Source organism: Equus przewalskii, chromosome 21 (assembly GCF_037783145.1).
Source record: "Equus przewalskii isolate Varuska chromosome 21, EquPr2, whole genome shotgun sequence".
Taxonomy (NCBI): domain Eukaryota; kingdom Metazoa; phylum Chordata; class Mammalia; order Perissodactyla; family Equidae; genus Equus; species Equus przewalskii.
Window position 1 is genome coordinate 41691972 of NC_091851.1, and position 16724 is coordinate 41708695.

General features: G+C 39.2%; 1 protein-coding gene across 5 annotated transcripts in view; it reads left to right on the plus strand.

Moving 5' to 3' along the window:
• DOK5 (docking protein 5) overlaps positions 1 to 16724 on the plus strand; it is a 152254-nt gene that overhangs the window by 89218 nt on the left and 46312 nt on the right. For all 5 annotated transcript variants that reach the window (XM_070589600.1, XM_070589602.1, XM_008530832.2 and 2 more), the window contains exons 3-5: positions 7693 to 7807; positions 7893 to 8012; positions 10784 to 10973. In XM_070589600.1, the coding sequence (XP_070445701.1) occupies positions 7693 to 7807; positions 7893 to 8012; positions 10784 to 10973 (425 nt within the window). The remainder of the gene's footprint in view (positions 1 to 7692; positions 7808 to 7892; positions 8013 to 10783; positions 10974 to 16724) is intronic.

Below are 16724 nucleotides of genomic sequence, written 5' to 3' on the forward strand. Positions count from 1 at the left end.
GAGTTGATTTTCATGTATGGTATAAGATGAGTCCAAGTGCATTCTTTTGCAACTCTATTTATTGAAGAAACTCTCCTTTCCCCATTGTGTCTTCTTGGCAAATGATCTGGAAGAGATAATTTGTTCATGTATGCGAGGGTTTATTTCTGAGCTCTCTATTTTATTCTGTTAGTCTCTATGTCTGTCTATGCCAGTACCATCCTGTCTTGGTTACTGTAGCTTTGTTATGCATTTTGAAGTCAGGAAGTGTGAGGCCTCCAGCTTTGTTCTTCCTCAAGATTATTTTGACTATTCAGGGTCCTTTGTGGGGCCATATGAATTTTAGGGTTGCTTTTTTCTATTTCTGCAAAAAATGCCATTGGGATTGTGATAGAGATTGCATTGAATCTGTAGGTCACTTTGAGTAGTATGGACATTTTAACAGCATTGAGTCTTCCAATCCTTCAACCCGGGATGTCTTTCCATTTACTGGTGGCTTCTTTAACTTCTTTCAACAGTGTGTTATAGTTTTCCACGTACAAATCTGTTCCCTCCTTGGTTAAATTTATTCCTAAATATTTTATTTTTTTAGTGTTGTTGTAAATGGGATTATTTTCTTATTTTCCTTTTTGGATTGTTCACTATTAGTGTATAGAAACACAACTGATTTTTGTGTGTTGATTTTGTATCCTGCGACTTTATTGAATTTATTTACTAGTTCTGGAAGTTTTTTTGTGGCATCTTTAGGGTTTTCTGCGTATAAGATTATGTTATCTGCAAACGGAGGTATGACTTCTTCCTTTACAATGTGGAAGCACATAGTAGGAAAGAATGCAATAATACAAAGAGACACACAGTGTAAGTTTGCCCAGACCCCTAGCGCCCCTCGCCACATATACATACAAGAACATGTATGTGTGCATGTATGCATATGTAAACATTATTTTTTTTATAGAAATGGGAAAACTATGCATACCAAGGTGATTCAGCAAAACTCTTTTTGTTTAGTATATGGAATTTTATCATTTCCTATTTCAAATTTTAATTGACCTTCAGTTGAAATAAAGTGTGCTATATGGAGTTAGCTTGTGATGCTCTGAACAGTGAGTGTGGCTCTCTTTGATTAACACAGAAATCCCTATGTATGAATGAAGCCCTCGCTCTGTAAAATATGCAAGGAGTGATTACAGGTAACTGAGTGTGGAGGTAACGTTCTGATACCAAGAGCTCAATTTCCTTGTTCATGCATTGTTTTCCTCTGACTGGATAATTTCGAGTGACTGTCTTCAAGTTTGCCGAGTCTTTCTTCCGCTTCAGCAAGTCTGTTCTTGTACCCCTCTAGTGAATTTTTCAATTCAGTATTATATTCTTTAGCTCCAAATTTTCTGTGTGACTCTTTCCCTGTACAAAGCCAGTCTGTAAGGCCTGAGAGAGGTGGCTGCTTTTTCAAGTGTGTGGATCCCAACACAAAGTTATGAGGGGCATGAAGAAACAGAAAACCTGGCCCAATTAAAGTAACAGAATAAATCTCCAGAAAGTGACCCTGAAGAAATGGAAGTATATGAATTATCTGACAAAGAATTCAAAATAGCCATCATAAAGATGCTCAGTGAGCTTAGGGAAATAAATTTTGGGCTGATCGAAGAAAAGAAATGAAAAGCCTTAGAGGTATTGATCTTAAGTCCACCAGCTTTGCATGAGCTGTACAGCCTTGTGGGGAAGGTGGGTGGAGAGATGCAGAGAGGCTGCAGAGATGGCTTAGCCTTGAGTACAGATGTCAAGGGAAGGGAGTCAAATGTGAAAACTTATAAGCAAACTTAGTCCTTGCCAAACAAATAAGTTATTACCTCAGGGCCTTTGCAGTTACCATTACCTGCGCCTGGAAACACTGGACCTAATTATCCACTTGATTCACTCTTTCAGATCTTATGAGTCTCTGCTCAAATGCTCCCTTCTCAGAAAGGGCTTCCTTGCCCCCTTATGTAAAAACAGCAAAATTCCCCTGAGCCCACACTACACTAAATCCTTTTTCATAGCTTTATTTGTCCTCATAGCAGTTCCTTATCCCTCCTGGTGAAGTGTTTGTTTACTTATTTTCTCCCTTTACTGGAACATAAGCTCCAGAGGGGCAGGGTCTTTGTCTGTCATTGGACAATCTTATCCCCAGTGAATAGAACAGTTTTTACCTGACACAGAGTAAATGCTAAAAATGAATGATAAATAACAAATAGACAATCAATTAAAAGTTTTTATGGATATAAGGAAGATTCTTGAAAAGGGAATGTGGTTCTACTACAATTGTAAGTGGTTCCCTCCTTGAATGTTGTTAAACACCTTGAAGAAATTTTTTCATTTTATCTGTGATTCTATATACAAAGACGTCATACTTCATGTAGAGTTTAAGGTGTGTCTATTCTCTTGCACTGCGAAAGAAAAATAAAATTTATAACTACAGAGACTCAGGAGGGAGTTTTCCTAAAAGAATTTGAGCTTGGCAGGAAATAACTTCTGGTTGACCTGAGATATAAAGAAAAGACAGGACATTCAAATTGAAGATGAACTCAAAGAGTTATTGCATGCACAAGGCCCTGAGTGCTCCCTCTCTCTGAGGCAATCTTGACGATCCAATGCAGTCCATTTGGATGGTCAGATGCACTTATACAGCTCCCATTTAAAATAATATTCAGGCTGTAATTAACAAGACAGGAAATAACAAATGTTGGAGAGGATGTGGAGAAGAGGGAAGCCTCATCCACTGCTGGTGGGAGTGTAAACTGGTGAAGCCACTGTGGAAAACAGGACGGAGATTTCTCAAAAAATTAAGAATAGAACTACCAAATGATCCAGCTGTTCCACTGCTGGGCGTTTATCCAAAGAACATGAAAACACAAATGTGTAAAGATACATGCAGCTCTATGTTCATTGCAGCATTATTCACAATAACCAGGAATTGGAAGCAACCTAGGTGCCCATCACGGGACGAATGGATAAAGAAAATATGGTATATATACACAATGGAATACTACTCAGCCGTAAGAAATGATGAAATCTGGCCATTTGTGACAACCTGGATGGACCTTGAAGGTGTTATGCTAAGCGAAATAAGTTAGAGGGAGAAAGTCAAATACTGTATGATCTCACTTATAAATAGAAGATAACAACAACAACAAACACACAGAGACAGAGATGGGATTGGTGGTTAACAGAGGGCAAACGAGGAGGGAGGAGGGCAAAAGGAGTGATTAGGCACGTGTCTGTGGTGATGGACTGTAATTAGTCTTTGGGTGGTGAGAATGATGTAATCTGCACTGGACTTGAAATATAATGACATACACCTGAAATTTATATAATGTTATAAACCAATGTTTCTGCAATTAAAAAAGTAAATAAATTATTTAAAAAATAAATAACTTTAAAAAGTAAACTTTTAAAAAAATAATAAAAAATAATATTCATATTAAATGAGAACCTGAGACCTTATCAAAATCTGTTTGTTTCAGAAGTGATTCTTTGGGGGAGAATGATTTCTTTGTAAAAGAAATATTAAAAAATATGTCCTGCCTCAGTTTTCTTATTTACAAAATGGAGTGATGGTGGAAATAAATGTCTTATAAAAGTTTTTATGTGACTTATAAAGATATCCACTGTTAGTTATCATAATTATCACATTAGCCTGCATTTTAAGGAAGACTCTATTATGAATTAGTATAGATTGCAGTCCTTTTGAAAGTAAGGCATGTGTGTGTGTGTGTGTGTCTGTGTGTGTGTCTGTGTGTCTGTGTCTGTGTGCGTGTGTGTCTGTGTGTGTGTGTCTGTGTCTGTGTGTGTGTCTGTGTGTGTGTCTGTGTGTCTGTATGTGTGTGTGTGTGTCTGTGTGTGTGTCTGTGTGTGTGTGTGTGTGTGTGTACACACTTGCTTTTTGGGATGTAGTTCTGAGAAGGGGACAGGTACTATTGCTTTAGAATCTGATAGTCCTTTGACACATTAAACAGAATGCACCTGCTCTGTGAACGCTCACTCACCTCCCCTGAGTGGGGGCGTTGGGTTCCTTACTATCTAAACCAGTTTCCAAAATGGGTAATTGTGTTCTGACTCATGCAATTCTCCCTACATTTCCTGACTGTTTCAGGTGACTTATTCCTTCCTCTTTGCCCTTAATGGATGTGTAATGAAATGACATATTTCAAAGTCATTGCTGTGTTTCAGGCTGGAGTGGACTACTCTTATACAATGTCTCAGTAGAGGGCCAGAATAAAGCCTGGAGCACTCATGCCCTACTTCAACCCCCCATGAGAAGAAAGAGGTTCTCAAATCAGAGATGACTTTTGAGGCTAAAGATTGTCTGTGCTGAAGGTTTTTAGAGTTAGGCATTGGCGTTTTGGATGAGTGAAAAGCACAAGCTTTGGGGTCAGTTCGCTTCATTCAAAACTCAGTTCTGTCATTTTTTAGCTGTGAACTTGGGCACACACATGACTTAAACCTTTCTCATCCAGTTTATTCATCTGGAAAATACTGATAATAATAATATCTATTTCATAGGAATTCTTTTTTGAGGGAGATTAGCCTTGAGCTAACATCCACTGGCAATCCTTCTCTTTTTTGTTGCTGAGGAAGATTGGCCCTGAGCTGATTTCCACGCTCATCCTCCTCTACTTTATATGTGGGATGCTTGCCACAGCATGGCTTGATAAGTGGTGCGTAGGTTTGCACCCAGGATCTGAACTGGCAACCCCCAGCTACTGAATTGGAGTGCATGAACTTAACCAGTGTGCCACCAGGCCAGCCCCTCATAGGATTTTTATGAAGATCAAATGAGACATTCTATATAAAAATACTGAGCAGAGTGTGTGGTGTATGGTGCGGGCTCAATAAATGTTGACTCTCAAATTGTTTTTCATTGATTCAGTCCATCAGTAAGTCATTGACAGGTGACTCATGTTTAGCTGGGAGCTGGAGAGATAAATGGATTAATTATAACAACCGATAATAGAATACAGTTTCATGCAGCAAAATGGGAGCAGAGAGAAGGGAACAATTAATTCACACTGGGGTGAGGGCAGGTTTCCCAGAGGAAGTGGGCCTAGAAGGAAAAGTGAAATTTCCCTGGAGAAAGGGGCAGGAGAGAGAGGCATTCCCCTTGGAGAAGTACCATGCAAGGAAATTTATGAGTGAGTTTAGTCTTGTTCATCAAGTCTATGTGTATTCATGGAGTTCCCGCTGTGTGACAGGCTGTATGCTGGATTCAGGGGACACAGTGGTGAGCAAAAAATATACTAGCCCTGCCCTGTGGGACTTCTCATTCTAGAGACAAGACAGATACTGAGCTGTAACCCACAGAGACATCACAGGGCCGTAGGGCACAGATATCATTGGATGGTAGAGCCTTGAGACTCTGATTAGATTAAGGGAGGTTGAGCAGTAGGGCCTCTGCAGGTATCTGAGATTTATTTATTTATTTTTTACTTGAGAAAGATTCGCCCTGAGCAAACATCTGTGCCAATCTTCCCTTCTTTTGTATGTGGGCCGCCACCACAGCATGGCCACTGACAAATATATACGCCTGCACCCAGGAACTGAGCCCATGCTGCTGAAGCAGAGTGTGCGAACTTTAACCACTAGGCTATGGGGCTGGCCTAGTATCTGAGATTTAAACTAAGACCTGTAGGGTGAGTGGGAGTGAAGTAGGGGGAGAGTGGGGAAGGCTCTGTGCCCGGAGAGTCATGGTGCCTCTGGGAACTGCATAAATGCCAGTGTGGCTGGGACTTCCCCATGGGAAGCATGCGGAAGACGTCAGAGAGGAGGTTGGTGAGGTGGCTGTGGAAAAGACCACAGAGGCCTTGGTGAGGATTTGGACTGTTGTCCCAAGTGCTGTGGGAAGTCACTGAAGTGTTCTCTTTTATGCACAGAAATGCTGGAATCAGACCTGTGTTTTGAAGAGAGCATCGAGATGCTGTGTTCATAGTGAATCAATGGGGTTAAGATGGAAGTAGAGAGACCAATAAGTAGTTGTGGCAGGATGCTAGTGGCTTGTATGGGGGCAGAGGCACCAAAAAAAAAAATAAACAAAAGATAAATTGCATCTGGTAAATTCTCAGGGACTTGCTGTAGTTGCAGAACAAGATAGGTAGTGTCAAGCCACTGAAGAAATTGGCTGGACCAGCTTTGGGGGAATGCTGGTGTCTTAGTCCATTTGCCTGCTATAACCAAAATACCCTAACCTGGGTGGCTTATAAACAACAGAAATTTATTTCTCACAATTCTGGAGGCTGGGAAGTCCAAGATCAGGTTGCCAACAGATCTGGTGTCTGGTGAGAACTTGCTTTCAGATTCATAGGAGGCGTCTTCTTGCTGTGTACTCACATAGCAGAAGGGATGAGGAAGCTCTTTGATAAGGACACTAATCCCATTCACGAGGGCTCTGCCTTTAGGACCTAATCACCTCCCAAAGGCCCCACCTCCAAATGCCATCACCTGGGGGTTTAGGATTTCAATGGATGAGTTTTAAGGGGCCACAAACATTTGGTCTATAGCTACCATTATGATATTGCATGCTAAGAAACTTGCATTTATACTATAAAAAGAGCCAACGGAGGTTAAGAAGCAGGGAAATGAAATGATCAGATTCATGTGTGTGTGTGTGGAGGATATTAATTTCTTTCCCCACCTACTTTTTGAGCCATGCATTTATTGAATTTAGAGTAAAAATGGGAGAAGTGGTATGACATTACTGGAGGTAAAGATTGATGGGAGCCATATTGTTTTGTATAACAACACAAAAGACATATACTAAGGAGAGGTTAAACTTGTCAACATGAAACAGTTATTTATCTTGTTAATACTCTACCCTGAAGCCACCTAGGCCTTTTCTCATTCAGGACCCAATTATTACACCCCTCAAATGCATCAGGGGATCTGGATATAACTGGATGTGGGACGGCCATTTGGGGAACACAATAAGCCAACGCTTTTTCTGGGAGGGGAGCAGTTTACAAAAGTGTTAAAGGGACCAAGAGGTTGTGGGAGAGAGAGAATGACTATGGGAAAGCTTTAGCTACTGATAGGATGAAGGTGATACCATGCAGTGTCCTGAGCCTTTGCAACAAGAGGCCCCATAACCACTGAGAAGCTAGAAGTAAGTCCGAGAGAGTGGGGAAATATTTCACAAACCAAATTCATATTGACTCTCTGTGTTGGAATATGTGACTTGAACCCCGAGAACATTTTTGAGGCTCCTGACACCCGGTTTCTAACTGGCAAAGAGGGAGATAATTTAGCTATGAATTGGACCACCATTTTCTCCCTTTCCTTGGGTCAATACGTGTAAGATGCTTACATGGGAAGTACTCGGAATGGATGGAGTATTCAAAAGGCTGTCCACAGTGATGGAGATAGACATGAGAACTGCTGAGAAGGTCGAGTCATTGGGGGGTAAAAAAACTCAAACAAGCTTTGTACCTCTTTGGAGTTTTGAGCCTCTGCCACTTAACATGCTTCAGAAAATTTAAAAAGGAAAGGTAATTTGTTAACTTTCCTTGCTACATATGAAGGATGACACTGAAATAGTATTCATAGCTTTTGAATACACACTTTCTGTCAAGCCGTGTTCATCTGTGCTGTGCCTTCTACTTTCTGTGCCTCCACTTGGCTTGGTGTTGTTGGTCGGAAGCATTCATTCAGGGAGTGTGATCAAACTTGCCATTATTCGTTTTTCAGGTTACAGAACTCAACAATGTGAAGAACGTAGCTCGATTGCCAAAGAGCACCAAGAAACACGCCGTAGGGATTTATTTCAATGATGATACCTCCAAGACCTTTGCTTGTGAATCAGGTTTGTCTGAGGCATGAAGGGCTTTTGCTTTTAACTTTTAAGCGGGCACTAGGTGTCCAGGTTAATCTTTTGGACGTTTCCACAGATCTTGAGGCTGATGAATGGTGCAAAGTACTCCAGATGGAGTGTGTAGGGACGCGGGTCAATGACATCAGCCTCGGAGAGCCTGACTTACTGGCTACTGGAGTTGAGAGAGAACAGAGTGGTATGTAAAGAAAATTCTCTCCTTTGGTCTCTGTTAAAACTGTTTTTGTCCCCATATGATAAAGCATAAAGCTTCTTCATTATGTAAAATTTTTGAAGTTATAAAAATGCATAAAGAAGTAAAAATAGCCTTTTATTTCACCTAAAACTTGTGTTAATATTTCAGTGTATTTCTTTTCTTAATATATTTTTGATGCATAATGTGAATATATCTACATTAATAACATCAGCTAGAAATTTGGGGGAACCTGCTTTGTGCCAGTTTCTGTGGAAGAGGCATTACATCATTTAGTTTTCCCAGCAGCCCTATGACATAGGTACAATTACTTCCCCATTTTACAGATGAGGAAACTGAAGGTTGGAAGAATTAAAGATCTGGCTCCAATTCCAATACCTAGGTTTGATTCCAGTCTGTACTCTTGGGCCTATATTTGTAATATACAGATTTTACAGTGTAATGGGTTTTGTCTTGCCTTTTTCACTTAAAAATTTTATTGAAAGCCTTTCGATGTTTTTAATAGAATCTGAACTTCATGAATATTTCGTCAAAGTTAAACCCACCTAAATTTGCGATTTTTTTTTACTGAAACACTTGAGCCAATTCTTTGAGCTCAACGCTCAAACTGGGAATAAGTCATTTTAAGTAATAATGATCAAAATATTCATGAACTCCAGCAAAAATCAATGTTAGTTTACAGTATGAGCCTGGAGGTGAGGAATCGTCTCTTTGTCTCCAAATTACTGAGCCTATGACAGGGTGGATTGGATCCCAGAGTTCTCCTTTAGCTTATTGACTTGATCTATGAGGATATATCACAGCGAAGAGGCTGTGGTCACCTGGCTTGATTACAAACATGGCAGAGGTGGAATTGTACTGACTGTTTCCATTGGAGTGCACACGCCAACTGTTAGTAAAAAATACCCTCCCTCCCAACTGGGACTATGTCTTCATGACACGTTTACAGTCTGGGACTATTTTGGATGCATCGTATCTGCCATAATCCACTTCCGCACAAGCGTCATTGATGGGGACCTAGGAGTGCTGGCGAATTCAGCAAAGCCTCTTTGTAGACTGGGGAATGGAGCTCCAGGGAGAGGTTGAGTCACTTACCAGGGCCGTACAACCAAGCACCAAGCTGCTTCCTCTATGGTTCGCTAAATCAAGGTGCTCCGGGCTGAGGGCATGCACCCGTGCTGCCTCACGGACAGGTGCATATAAAGTTAAACATAAAGAGGAAAACGTGACAGGTTTTGATTTCTTTTTAACCTAGGGTGCTCAGAGCAGCACTTATTTCCACAAACTTGTGTTTGTGAAGCTGTGTCACGATAGTGCCGCAAACTGAATTCAAAATTGGCGGTGCCTGGGAGTTACCTTCCCACACCAATTTTCTGTGCCTCAGTTTCCTCTTCTGTCAAGTAGGAATAAAAATACCCCTGGTCTATAGCTACTAAGGATTATTATGAAACTCAACTATGCCTTTGAAGGGACTTTACAGTATTAATTTGCATGCCTCCAAGTAATTGTAATCAAAGTGGTCCTCACCACTGTTGATGTCATTCTGGACCAAAGTGGTTATAGAAGAACTTGTAAGCAAATAAATTGGTAATGGTCTCTCTTAATTTTTACTTAAGGATGACAGTCCTTCTTACTTGCTCCGCAACTCTCCAGGGGAAAATTTGCTCCATTGGAATATGCTTTTAAAATAATTATTAGAAAGCCATAAATATTTCGTTATTGGGAGTTTGAAATAACTTAGAAAATTTGAATAACAGATGCATGAATACATTTCATGAACATAATCTGAACACTCGTTTACTAAATTCAACTAAAATCTATGAAAATTCTCATGACTTTCTTATTATAAAACAATTAATTTAGAATACCACTAATATTAATAGTGCCACACTATTTTGTCAGATCTAGGAAATTTATCACAATGCTGGATAGGTGAAAATGTGTTTGCTATAGCAATAACATTTTTATTCATATTTCGCTTAAAGATTTTGACTCTTTCTAAATTAATGAATTTTCTAGAAATGTAACAGAAATATCATGGCTGTATCTGTGGGGATGAAAATTTGGTTGTAGAAATAAATCAAGTAGTTTATTTAGAGTAATCTTGATTAAAACTTTAACAATCATCCAAATAAGCAAATGAATGTTTCTTTCCAGTATTTGGCTAAAGAGAACTCCTTGTTAAAACCACTTCAAATATATCCAGAGGAATTTCCCCAAACTGTTGGTCAGTTAAATACAGAGTATTAGTGTGCAGTTTTAGTTAAATAATTTGGGATACAGTTTTATTCGTTTAGTTATGAAAATTATAAGTTGATCAATATAACTTTAATGTCATTAAACCATGCAATAATTATTTTGCACCTGCTTCTTTTGTGAACACAACAGTGTGGGTGTAATTAATATGTATTTGGCAAGAAAAAATTGCTTTTAATGGTTTCATTGCTTTAGTCTTTTATTGGCATACAATTTTTTATTATGCAAATTTGAAAGTTCTAAAAATGGTCTTTGCTCATGTAAACAGCGTTTAGTGTATGTTGACAGCCAGACTGTATCATTATTGTGATTGAATATGGTCTTCATTTAAAAAATCATTTTCTGGGACTGCTAATTTATGAGAAAGGTTTATGTTCCTGAATATTCAACCAAAACCTAGAATATGAGCTTGAATTATTTTGAAATGCCTCTTTGTTCCTACAATGTCTTTGATGTTTTATTCCTGGGGATTTTAGACTAACCTTTTGTTTTTCTCCCAGAGAGATTCAATGTGTATTTGATGCCATCTCCTAACTTAGATGTACATGGCGAATGTGCCTTGCAGATTACATATGAGCACATCTGTCTTTGGGACGTCCAGAATCCCAGAGTCAAACTCATCTCTTGGCCGCTAAGCGCCCTGCGGCGGTATGGACGAGATGCTGCTTGGTTCACTTTTGAGGCAGGGAGGTGAGTTGTGTGACTGTTTTTCCATGTTCCCCCAGCCCCTATTCATATCATTTGAGGCCTGAGTTTACACGTGAGATCCAACCTGAAGCACGCTTCGGGAAATGCCTAGCTACGACTGGACAGCGCTCGGCATATTGTAAAATAGTCATACAGTCAATATGGCTTTCTTTTCCATGGACGATTCTAATGTTTCATGAATGTGCTATGAATTTTGATTACACAGTTTGATTCCATACCACGAACTGAAGTTGAACTAGGAATACTGAAAATATACCATTTCCTTGGTCAAGCTGAACAGAGACCAACTTGTTGGTTTTTGGAAAACTTCCATAGTGTTATTCTATGTATGTTTCCCCGCTGAGCTAACTATGGTAGATTATCAAAATGAGGGGCCATTCCACATTTCTGAAGTTGTGGTTTATTGGGTTCCATCTATTTTGTTCACAGTGTGAAGAATGATGCTAATACTGGAAGAGATTAATTCTACAACTTGCTCATCGTAATACCCAATAAGCACTTTTAGGGCTTTCCCTTTTTCCGGTTAGAGGTCAACTTTGGAGAGAGAAGATGGAGCCAATAATATTTGAGTAGATCATTAGCTACAAAGAGATTAGTCTAGTTGGTATCTCATTTTCCTTCTCCCTCAGGTTTCCTTCCTCAGAATTTAGGCTCTTTTTTAAAAACGTTGCAGATAAATGTTATATTTTAGAATTTTAAAGGACTAAATTTTAAGAAATACAAGCCCTTCTGTATATGGCCAGACATTAAATTAAAGTTGAAAATGATCAACTTGTGACTTAAAAAAAAACTATTTTGTTTGTAAAAGTGGACAGGAATATGATCCTTGATATACGGAGAGTGAAAACAGAAGGTGTGAACTCCTAAGACCCTAATTCACCTGATTATGTGATAGTAATACTCCGCTCAAATTAATCTGTTCATTCTATTTTAAACAAAGCTCAGAAATTTAAATTTTGCTTTTCAGAAATATGATTAATTTGATGCTCTTACAATGATCCTGGAAAGTTTAAAAATTCTTCTTTCCCATACAGCTCTTTTCTGGTCTATTTTATGTTTAAATACCTGGAAATGAAAATGCTATAAATGAGTCAGTAAATCCCCCAGAACCTGCAAAGGCCCTCATATTAGAAAATAAAACTTTAATCTTCAAAGCAATGTTCCTCTTTTGTCAGAATTACTTATTTTTATCCTTATGGGAAAATCTCTATAGAAAATTAAGTCTTTATTTGGGAAGGTGGGTATATTTCCCTGTTTATGTCTCAGAAATTATTTATGTATTAATTGTTGCCATTGAGATCTAGATATAAAAAATGTTTCATAATAGAAATAGACTTCTCTGTTGACTATACACCTTGCGTTATTCCCTGCTCGAATTTCATGTTGACCCTTGGTAGCATTCTGCATTGATCACAACGTTTTGGGCCTATTTTGCGCAATGCTCATTCAACATTAATATTTTTTAATTGTTCTTTGATTTACTATTTAGAGTAAGTAGTAATAGGAAAAGAGTATGGCTTTTTATGGTAATTTCTGAAGGCTAAAACTAGTATTATCATGACTAATTGAAAGTTCTTTAGAAATTATCTCAGTCTTCCAAGTTTTAATCCTACTGATGCCTTTCAAAAGTTTGATTTATTCATATTGAAATCTAGTAGAACTGCTCCAAATCTAGGAGATTATTTTAAAGACTTTGATATTTCTGTTAGGTGATATAGGAAACCATGGAGATTTTTAAGCAGGTGTATTTTGGTCTTTGTGTGTGTTTTATGCAATCATGCTCATATTTTGTAAGCAGTGAGATAGAGGGGGCAGATGTGGCTGTGAAGAGATGCTGAAGTAGCTCCTGTGAGAGAAATGCTGGAAGAAAAGCATGGGTATATTGGAAATCTAAATTTCGGAATTATTCCAATAATTCATAATGCCATAAAGAGCTGAGTTGGAAAATGAAAGAGTTTTAGTCTACGACTTTGGTCTCTTTATGGTCTGACCTTTTGGATATTTTGTCCAAGAACTCCAGTACTTAGGTGATTTTAATACCTACAACCCATACCACACAGTGTTGTGCCTCAAATATTGTAGGGGTTTGTATTATTCCTTGTTTTTTTTTTTTTTTTAAAGATGGGCACCTGAGCTAACAACCGTGGCCAATCTTCTATTTTTTTTCTTCTTTATCCCCCCAAACCCCACCCCCCCCCCCCCCCGCCGCCGTCGTCGTACATAGTTGTATATCTTAGTTGCAGGTCCTTCTAGTTGTGGGATGTGGGGTGCCACCTCAACGTGGCCTGACGAGCGGTGCCATGTCCGCGCCCAGGATCCGAACCCTGGGCCTCCAGAGCAGAGTGCGCGAACTTAACCGCTCGGCCATGGAGCCAGCCCCTATTCCTTGGTTTTGAATAGCATTCTTATTTCAGTGGTCATACTTTGTGGGGCTGGCGCAAACGAGATTGAATGATCAAAGGGGACGTATTGAGAATGTGTACTTAGGATCTCACTCATTTCTCAGACAGCGTTGTGTAGCGTAAGGAGCACTGATTCAGGAGTCAGAGAGACCCTAGTTTCTAATCTCTATTCTTTATTCTTTATTAGCTGTTGCCCTTGGACAAAGTGTTTAATTTCCCTTGTCAATTTATCCAAGTAAGAACTTTCTTGCAGTGTGGTTGTAGGTCAAAGGGGCAATGCAAGTGGATAATCCAGAAGGGTCCTGGGCTCCTCGTCAATGAGACTTTTGATATTTTATTATGATTACTTTTGAAGTAGGACTTGAGTTTGCAGGATACAGACAGTGTTAAACGAAAGTTAATATTACTATTTTATATTTTGCCTGAAACTGAAATAAAGATGGATTTTTACAGTTACCATCAAGATGCTCAGGATAATAAGATCGTTTGTGTTCCCCCAAGCGTGAAGTTTTCATATCTGCCTTGCTTTATTAGCAAAGACAATTTTTTCCCTGGCTATTTTTGGATGTATTCAAAACAAGGCAGTTTCGTATTATCTAATAGAATTTTCTCCCTGTCTCACGTCAATAAATGAACAGGAGTTAAGTCTATCTTGGTAAATAGTTTTCACATATCCAACATGCATCTGCAAAGATTTCACAGTATTCCCTCTAGAACACAGGTAGTCATCCCGAAGACCTTGGGCAAAGTTCTGCTCACCTTAGCCTCTGTTAGAGTTGGAACTGAGTGTTAGTCCTGCCCACTGGCCCCATTTGACCCCACCAAGACTGACCGTGGGCATGTGTAATCAAGTGGGCTTGGAATTGAGGAAGTAAAGTTAAATTACAGTTCTTCTGCATATTGGCCGTGGGATCTTGAGTGAGTGACCTGACTCCCTGAGCTTCCATTGGCCGCCTGTAAAATGGGTTTAATGTATTACGTATCTCACAAGATTGCCATGAAGATTAGCTATAAATCATAAAAACTCCTGGCATAACACCTGGCACGTTAGATCAACTCAACCTGACATAAACGGAAAAGAAATTGATTGGCTTAATAACTCAGAATCCAGGACGTAGGGGCGGCTTCAGGTGTGGTTTGATTCAGAGTGCAAATGATGACCCTAGGTTTCATCTCTGGGTCCTGTTTCTTCAAGGATGGCTTTACTCTGGTTCCACATGGTGGCTTCCAGGAGCTTTGGGATCTTCTCATACTATCAGACAACATAAAAGAGAGAAATTCCTACCATATGTTGCCCATTACATTCACCGTCACTATGTGTCAGGCACTTTATGCAAAGCACAGGGCACAAATAGAATGAAGATGGTTCTCCCAAAGCAGGAAGGGGTATTGATGCCTTCAGAAGGGGGATGGATGTGAGGTTTTTCAAAAAAATAGCGAAATGTGTCCAATACAATGTGTACAGCAAACCTCCTGTTTGCTCTTGCAGTTTGAGTGCAGGCACATACAGCCAGGGCTGTCCGTCTTCCTGGGCAGCAGTCTCATGATTGTAGGTTAGCAGTGTCTTCTGGATGCCATTTCTTCCTCTCTTCCTCAATATAAGCAAATCTGACCACAATTCTACTTTTTCCTTGAAAAAATTCAGTCGAAACATAAACTTTTTAATAAGGTGCAAAGACACAATTAACTGCCACTGATTGCCCCTGGAGATAAAGAACAATTTAGTTTATCTGAGGAACTGAGAGATATATCACTTTTTTTTTTTTTTTGAGGTTTTTCCAGTCTTTTCTTTGTTTCTTTCCACTTTGAAGCCCCAAAGCCTGAGTGAAACACGTCAGACTGGCAAGGGCTCTGATTTTTTATGGGACGATCCAACTGACATGAAGCTCTAACTGTGGCAACATCTCCCACGGACCATTCTTGAAATGTTGTTGTTTAAAGAAAGGTGGCAGGTGTCCAGTACGTTTCCCTGTTAATTCTGCAGCTGGCTGCTGAGTTAGCATGCTTCAGTGGCAGGCTCCGCCTCACTCCCTGACTGATTTAAATTAATATCCTGAGTTTAGCACCTGGAGGAGCGAGAACAGCTCAGGTGACATTTGGCAGAACCTTCTGAATAATTACCACACATGAATGCTTCTCTTTACCAGCGGAGAGAGTCTCTTGTGTGCTTTTGACATCATTTTAAGAGAAACTTCTAGCTATGCCAAGAATATGTGAAAATCAACACTGCATATACAAATTCTTTCCCTTAAATGGGGTGCATAAATTTGTGGAAAAATCTTTTTTTTTTGGATGTAAAGGCTTCTGAACGCCTCGGAAAAGAAATCATTTCTTTCTTGTGTTTATCACTCTAAAAATAAGTCTAATTGGTGAAATAACTTTTCATTGGAGAGGAAAATTGTTTCCACCACTAATTGGCGGATTGACAGGTAAAAGGACCATTTTTCTGATGTAAAACTTTGAATATTCTCTATTTGTCTTCTTGATTCTAAGCTCCTTAGTAATCTCTCATTTCTGAATATTTATGGGGCATATACTCATTCTTATTAAAGAATTGAAAGCAAATTAACAAAGAAAACGTACTCTGTTCTCCCTACCATGTTGAGTGGAGAAATTTGAATACAAATGCACTGGGTCTCACATACAGGCTTGCTCAGGAGAAGTGAAATTCTTTTCTTTTGCAAGAAAACAGAAACTACAATTGTGCCATGTATATAGCCCCTCATTCTTCATTAGCATTTATCTAAAAAATAATTTTAATTATAAAAGTAACACATAGATCTTATAAATATTCCATTAGTGGAGGCATGTGTGAAATCAGAAGGGAGAGTCCCCTTTCTGCTCGGCAGAATAACCTCTTTAAGAATCATCTTTGATGGATCCTGCATTATTGCATGCCTGGTCTCCGCCAGACACGGTGTTGGGCGTGCGGGTGTAAAGACAGACAAGGCAAGGCCACTATCATAAGAGGCTTAGCTGGATCCCCTCTACCTCTGAGCTTCTGTCAGTTTAGCACGTGAAGTCCCTGAGGAAAAGGTTGATTTTCTCATGACCTTTGGAAAAAAATTAGACGTTCATCAATGCATCCTTTCTTGTGGCCTTCTTTTTTTGGTATATTTTTTATCTTACTTATTTATTTTTTCAGCTTTATTGAGATGTAATTGACATATAACATTGTATAAGTTTAAGGTGTACAACATCATGATTTGATACGTGCATATATTGCAAAATGATGACCACAATAAGGTCCGTTAACACCTTCGTCATCTCACATAATTTTTTTTATGTGTCTTGTGAGAACATGTAAGATCTACTCTCTTAGCAAGTTTCA